This window comes from Xyrauchen texanus, chromosome 10, assembly GCF_025860055.1.
Source record: "Xyrauchen texanus isolate HMW12.3.18 chromosome 10, RBS_HiC_50CHRs, whole genome shotgun sequence".
Lineage (NCBI taxonomy): Eukaryota > Metazoa > Chordata > Actinopteri > Cypriniformes > Catostomidae > Xyrauchen > Xyrauchen texanus.
Genome location: NC_068285.1, coordinates 4,273,291 through 4,279,631, shown reverse-complemented (window position 1 = coordinate 4,279,631; position 6,341 = coordinate 4,273,291). Strand labels below are relative to the sequence as shown.

Below are 6,341 nucleotides of genomic sequence, written 5' to 3'. Positions count from 1 at the left end.
TTCAGCGTTACATTTGGATTAAATATGACGCGTTACACTTATGCAAATATTGTATTTGCATAATTTAAATGAAGAAATGTAACAAACATGAAGTAGAGAGCGATGGTTCACAATGAACGGATTTCATTCTTCATGGATGATTGAATTCAATTTAAGGTGTTGCTTTCCAATACATCCATTAAAAAAGATGGATAAAAGAAAACAGCATATTTTATTTGTCAAATCTGGGGCGATAATGCAATGAAAAGACAAAAAGGGTATGAAAAGCACATTTTATTACACCTTTCATAACAGTGCCATTATAACATTTGTACAAGATACATCACAATCTAAAGTGCACAAATACTGTACAACAGAGGGATCTTAAATAAAAGGAAAAGTCATATTGGGCTTCATTAAAAAATAAAATTAAGGGCAGAATTAAGGGCATGCTTTAAAAATAAGATAAGTAACCCCCCACTCCAAAAAAAAAAGAAAAAAAAAGAATGGTATTTTACAAATAAGCAAAAATGAACAAGCACAACTGGGGGCACAAAGCTTTGGCACTTGCAGATTAAAAGGTTAAAAACACAACATGGGCATATTGAGACAAACCAAATGAGAGAGAGAGAGAGAGAGAGAGAGAGAACTGATAAACGATCCGAGTGAACAGCAGTTCTTAAGGGCTTGTGTAGAAGGCATAATAACCCATTGCTTTATGGCTCTCTTTGTTGTACTCCTCAGAGCTCAAGTCCTCGCACTTTATAGTGGGTGAAGCGTCTGTACTCGAACCTCCAGGTGAGATGCACCTCCTCTTACACGCCATCGAGTACCCGCTGGCGTCACCAGAGTCTACGGACTTCAGGATTGGCAGAGTCTCCATCCAGGGGCCGGTGCTGCCGCTTGCAGCAGTCTGCGTGGAGCTCTCGTGCTGTAGCTTGTCTTTAGAGGACAGCAGATCGTCGGTGTACGCCGGAGGGCTCGGCCGCGGCGACCAGGGCAGGCCTGTGGTCATCTTCCTCTGATATGAACTTCTGCTGCTCCAACCGGCCGCCATCGAAGCGAAGGCTGAGTCGGGGTAGTAGCCCAGCGCGTGCGGGCTCTGTAGGGGCAAGGGCTTGATGCCGTAGGGCAAGAGGCTGGAGGTCGAGTAGTCGCTTTCGTACGACAGGTCCAGTTTGGTGGACGCTCCGCTTTGCTGGACGGGCCCCACGAACCAGCGCTGAGCCGAAGCGGAGCTCGCGGCAGAGTCTTCGCTTTGAGGGGACAGCAGGCCGTTGGTCTGTGGCACGGCGCGCTCACTGCCGTAGAAGCGGTGGGTTTGTGGCAGGTTGTTTACAAACTGTTCTTGGAAAAAGGGCTGCATTGCATAGCGGGCACCGGGCACAATCTGGTGTGACCGCGGAGAATCAGTAGGAGAGGGAGTCAGTCGGTCACTCTCAGGAGCGGTGTACATCCTGAGAGAGAAAGGACAGAAGAACAGAGAAACATGGGGTAGAAATTAAAGAGACTGTTAAGGACGTTGGTTTCCATTTCATCATCATTACTCATTTGAAGTACAGAATATAATAAACATTCCAATGTAGCATATACGATTGAAGCATGCACGTGTGTGTGTGTATATATATATATTCTAATGTGAGCTTTTGAAATGCAAAACAAATCTTTTCATGCTAACAAAAAGAGGTTAAAGGAATATTCCGGGTTAAACAGAAGTGAAGCTCAATCGACAGCATTTGTTTCTGTTTGACTCGTATTCTTACAGTGACACATTTACAATGGAAGTCAGTGGGGCCAATCCATAAATATTAAAATACTCACGGTTTCAAAAGTGTAAACACAAGACATAAACAATACAAAAGTGTTAAATAACTCTAGTGTGATGATTTTATTGTGATTAAATTGCTTATAGGGTAAAACAGTGCATGTACTTTCACACAGAAAAGGTCAGTAAGTGATTTTATCACATTAAAAACATGTTAATGCACATTTTGTTTATGTTTAGTGGCTATATTTTGGAAAACGTGCATTTATGGACGGGCCTCATTTACCTCCATTCTAACCGCAATTTGTGCTTTGTTTTAATCAAATGAGGGACGAGTTGAACATTTGTTTTGTAGTAATTGCTGTTAATCGAGCTCAACTTGTGATGGAAGACAAAATATTCGTTTAAGTATAAATTCAAGAGCCTTATCAGTGACATCAGCAAGTGATGGTTGTTTGGAAGACACTTACGAATCGTAATTATCTCTGAAGCCTTTGGCGAAGGGGTTGTGGTCGATCTTGAGTTGTGTGATCTGCAAATAAACAAACACGAGGAGTTCAGAAGTGTCACAAAAGCAGAAGTGGCTACAGGGAGTTGTGGCGGCGTTAGTGCTTACGTCGGTGTTCTGGTAAGCCGTTACAGCGATGAACTGGTTTTCGGGGAAAGTGAAGGTCTGCGTTTTAGCTTCACTGCTCATGTCCTCGACTCCATCCTCCGTCACCTCCACGATGTGCAGCCGCGGCTGGTACTTATGCAGGGACTGCAGGACGATCATCTATTTGAAAACGACACATTGCATTAGTGTCTGTGCAGAGTTTATAAACAGCGCTTACAGTTATACGCACAGGTGTCAAAGCCACACTGAAAAACTCTCCGCTGACAAGAAGTGTCACTAAACCCCCCAAAACACACTTATCGTCAGCGAAGATGCATCAGTGCTTTGCAGCAGTTGAGCTACTGAAATATCAGATGTGGTCAGTAATAGTCAAAGGATCTTGTTATTGGTTTGTTTTTGGGTGGGACTCTAAAGCAACATGCTTAAGCTTTCAAAACACTCCAACATTAACAGACATCAGCTTGTAGCTTTTCTTTATTTAGCTTCATTAATTCCTAGAATTCAGATTAACTATTTTTGTTTATAAAGAACTTCAAGCAGTTTGTTAGCATCGATATTGTTTTTTTGTTTCCCTCAGTTTTGCTGTTAATTCACATCAGTATATTTTTGTTATTCGTTTGCCCGAGTATTGTTGATTAATTACCCGAGATATTGGCTTTATTTGTTTACCTGAGTATTGTTGTTGTTTGCTCCCTTGTTGTTGGTCAGCTTCAGTTTGCCAAATGATATTTCTTGCCTCATCCAGTGTGCGCCTGTGTTTGGTGACTCTGGGTGAACATACACCTTGTTTCCTAAAGCAAAATAATAATGCATGCACGGAATGTTTATTTTTATTGTCTTGATAAATTAAAATCAGACAAAAAAAAAAATATATATATATATATATATATATATTTTGTATTTTTTTGCATTGAAAATCTCCATGTAAAACAGATGCATGGTCACGAAGAACTATTTTTTTTTACATATATAATTCTTATACATATACATCAAAATAACACGTCCACCCCCGCGTGCACCGAAGTGTCATTCTGTTCATGAAAGATGCAAATCGCTCACGTTATGTATAACTTCTTGCTTTTCAATTGCAAACACTCATTTTCAAACTCAAGTTCTAGTGTGAAAAATACGCAAGTTATACATGTATATATTTATATATAGGCTATAAAAAATAGAATTAAACAATCAACAATCGCGCGCCATGAAAACATTTCCGGTAAACCTCAATATATTTTGAAATAATTATTTTGATGAATTGTCATGTGTTATGCTAGTCTCACTGGGATTTATCAAACATTCAGAATTAATTATACCAGAGGGGCTTTTAACAAACCAACATATATGTGCACAAATACACCAACGAACGAAATATTAAATGTCGCTTTAAAAAATATGAATGTATTAATTGTGTTAGTTTTTCAATTATTTCTGCTATTTCTGTGTTGGGCTGTCATTGTGTAAATGTTGTCAAGATACGGGCTGAAATTATTTTCATTGATCGAATTGTTTATTTCTCACCTTGCATGTTGTTGTCCGCTTTCCCGCAGGTGACCCATTTCCCGCCCTGAAATCTCCAGTGGTTCGGATCGGCCAGAACAACCTCCACAAACACATTATAATGCGCCGTCAGGTTCAGTCCAGTGATATTAAAACTCAGGAAGGGGAACATCCGCCTGCAAATGTCATTAGAAGAAGAAACCAATTCAAGAAAAACGAAAACGAATTATTAAGACGGATTCGTTTAGACCATCATGGAAAATTGAAGTTATTCGTTATTCGTTTAATTTCCAATAAATGAAGCTCCACATTATTTAAGCACATTGTTATAAATTATTACACATTTATGCTAAAATTATCTTTTCATTTTAAGTGACATTTAACCGCTTTTTCGAAGCATATCGCAGTTAAAACGAACTAGTAAACAATTATTGCTCATAAGAGCCCATCTTACCTGCCCTGTTTGGTGATGATCATCTCAGTCTGATGGCGGTGAAATTTGAGCCAGAGCGGTCTGTTACACAGGTAAACCTGCGCCCGAGCCGCGGAGCCCGAACCCGGGATGGGCATCGAGCTCAAACTGGACCCCGGTCCCGAATAAGTTGGGTAGAGGCACCCGGGACCCTGTCCGAACTGATACCCGCTCCCAAACTGACTCCGACTGGCGCACACGGCGGGTGGAAGAACCGACCCGTAATGCAGAGATGAAGAATACCGGGACCCGTTAGAACTGCTGTACACCGAGCCGGACTGTCCGCCGTACGGGAAGAGAGAGCACGGATTGGTCACGTCAGAACTCGGTTGGGTTGAGGATATGAAATAGCGATCAGTGCCCAGTTCGTCAATGTTGTACCGACGGGCGCTGGAGAGGTCACTCTCCCCACCGATCACCGGGGAGCTTTTTCTCCCGTCCGGTGCGGCCGCTGGCGCTTTAGTCCCGGTGAAGCTCCCACTCTCGCCCTCATCCAACAGTGAGTTGCCTCCACCGCTCAAGAACTTCTTGGCACCGGAGCTCTGCTCGGATTCGACCCGGTCCATCTCCTGAAAGTCGAGATGTGTTGACCCCGGGCTGTTGTTGGTGCTCTCTGAGGACGATGACAGGTTATAGAAGGCCTTGGGTAAGTTCACAGATGCGCGGGGCAGGATGCTTTCTAACTGCATTCTTCAGTGCACTTATTGAGAGGAGGATCGATCAAAAGCAAGATCAAGGAGTAGACCACACCAGGACGCGGCACCGTGCGCCCCTCACATTGACCTCTGAAGCGACGCCTCCGGACTTTCAGCTGTAATCTGTGAGTGACAGGATTGTTCAAGACTTTATATGTGATCTAACTTGAGGGGGCGGAGCCTCTGGAATTCATGTGTTTTTAGCATTTTCTCATTGGCGGGGAGCATCTAATTTGACTTCCATTTAAAATTATTTGCATTTCTCCTTGGGTTGAAATTTGGAGCATCCATTTTTATTTGAATTTAAGAAAACGTAACCATAGTGGGGAAAACAGTTATTTAGGCTGTATGTAAACACTAGGCCATGCACATTTTAAAAATACACGTTTTATAGGAACCAAATATTACAACCACAATTACAGAACCACAATTATTATCGATTTCTATGGAAAACCGTGATTTATTGGTGCTTTAAAGAACAACCTATAATGTGACATCAGCAAAAACATAACTCAAGATCACTAGTGGGAGATGCTTGATAATGTCGCGTGCTCTTTACAAAACCAACAAGCAGCTTTACTATTAGGAGTATCTTTTTTTAATGATTAAAAAAGTATTTTAAAATTCATTTCCAAGCAATTAATTAGTGCTATTTCGAGAATGAGTCTAAACCCACAGAGGAACTTTGAAGTGGCTTGACACTTCACTGAAAACAAAACAATTAACGAGTTCTCCAGGCTGACCTGAGAACGGTTTTATCGACACATGCACGAGCTCGACTGAACTTGACGACCCAAACAATTAACAAACGATTAATAAAGAATCTTCTCACCACAAACTGTCCGTCTCTGGAGTTTCTTGTGTTTTGGGCGGGAAAAGTTCAGCCCTCTCTTTGGGTCAGTGTGTTTGGGCTAATCACGCTGCACGTGCGCGGGGCATCAGGGGTAATTCTTCCTCCTCACGAGACAATTGCCTTTTGTTTTCTTCTCCTCCTCAAGGTTGGACGTCCCAAATTTCTCTCAGATGTTTGCAGCCACTAACGTAAGTTCTGTTTGTTTGTTTTTTAATATTATGACTTGTGCAATTTCCCGTATAATCTACTGGTTTTATTGCTTCATCTGTGTTCTACTGTGCATTTCTAACGCATCGTCGATTTGAGCGTTTCTTATTTTATTTATTTATTTATCGTTGGCACGAGCCCGAATGTTTTCAGCGTGCACGCGAGGAGGTGAGCGTGGTGCCACATGAGGGGCTCGACAAAAAAATAAAAATAATAAATAAATAAAATGCACCTTAAATATTAAAATACTCCCTCAT

At 41.7% G+C, this 6,341-nt stretch overlaps 1 protein-coding gene across 1 annotated transcript; it reads right to left on the bottom strand.

Moving 5' to 3' along the window:
• Positions 1-301: 301 nt before the first annotated feature.
• On the bottom strand, positions 302-5,125 carry LOC127650781 (eomesodermin-like). Its single transcript, XM_052136417.1, has 6 exons — positions 4,312-5,125; positions 3,879-4,033; positions 3,030-3,151; positions 2,361-2,519; positions 2,215-2,276; positions 302-1,436 (listed from the first exon to the last, which is right to left on the bottom strand). Exons 1-6 carry the CDS (start codon positions 5,016-5,018, stop codon positions 659-661), a joined length of 1,983 nt encoding a protein of 660 aa, XP_051992377.1. The 5' UTR covers positions 5,019-5,125; the 3' UTR covers positions 302-658.
• Positions 5,126-6,341: the final 1,216 nt, after the last annotated feature.

What these genes read in the sequence shown, in the direction of transcription:
- LOC127650781 (XM_052136417.1), bottom strand. Translation starts at nt 5,018, where the DNA reads ATGCAGTTAGAAAGCATCCTGCCCCGCGCATCTGTGAACTTACCCAAG. An exon ending in AGCGGACAACAACATGCAAG is followed by an intron (nt 3,152 to 3,878) that starts GTGAGAAATAAA and finishes ATTTTGCTTTAG; the next exon opens with GAAACAAGGTGTATGTTCAC. An exon ending in CAAACAACAACAATACTCAG is followed by an intron (nt 2,520 to 3,029) that starts GTAAACAAATAA and finishes GTTTTCAAATAG; the next exon opens with ATGATCGTCCTGCAGTCCCT.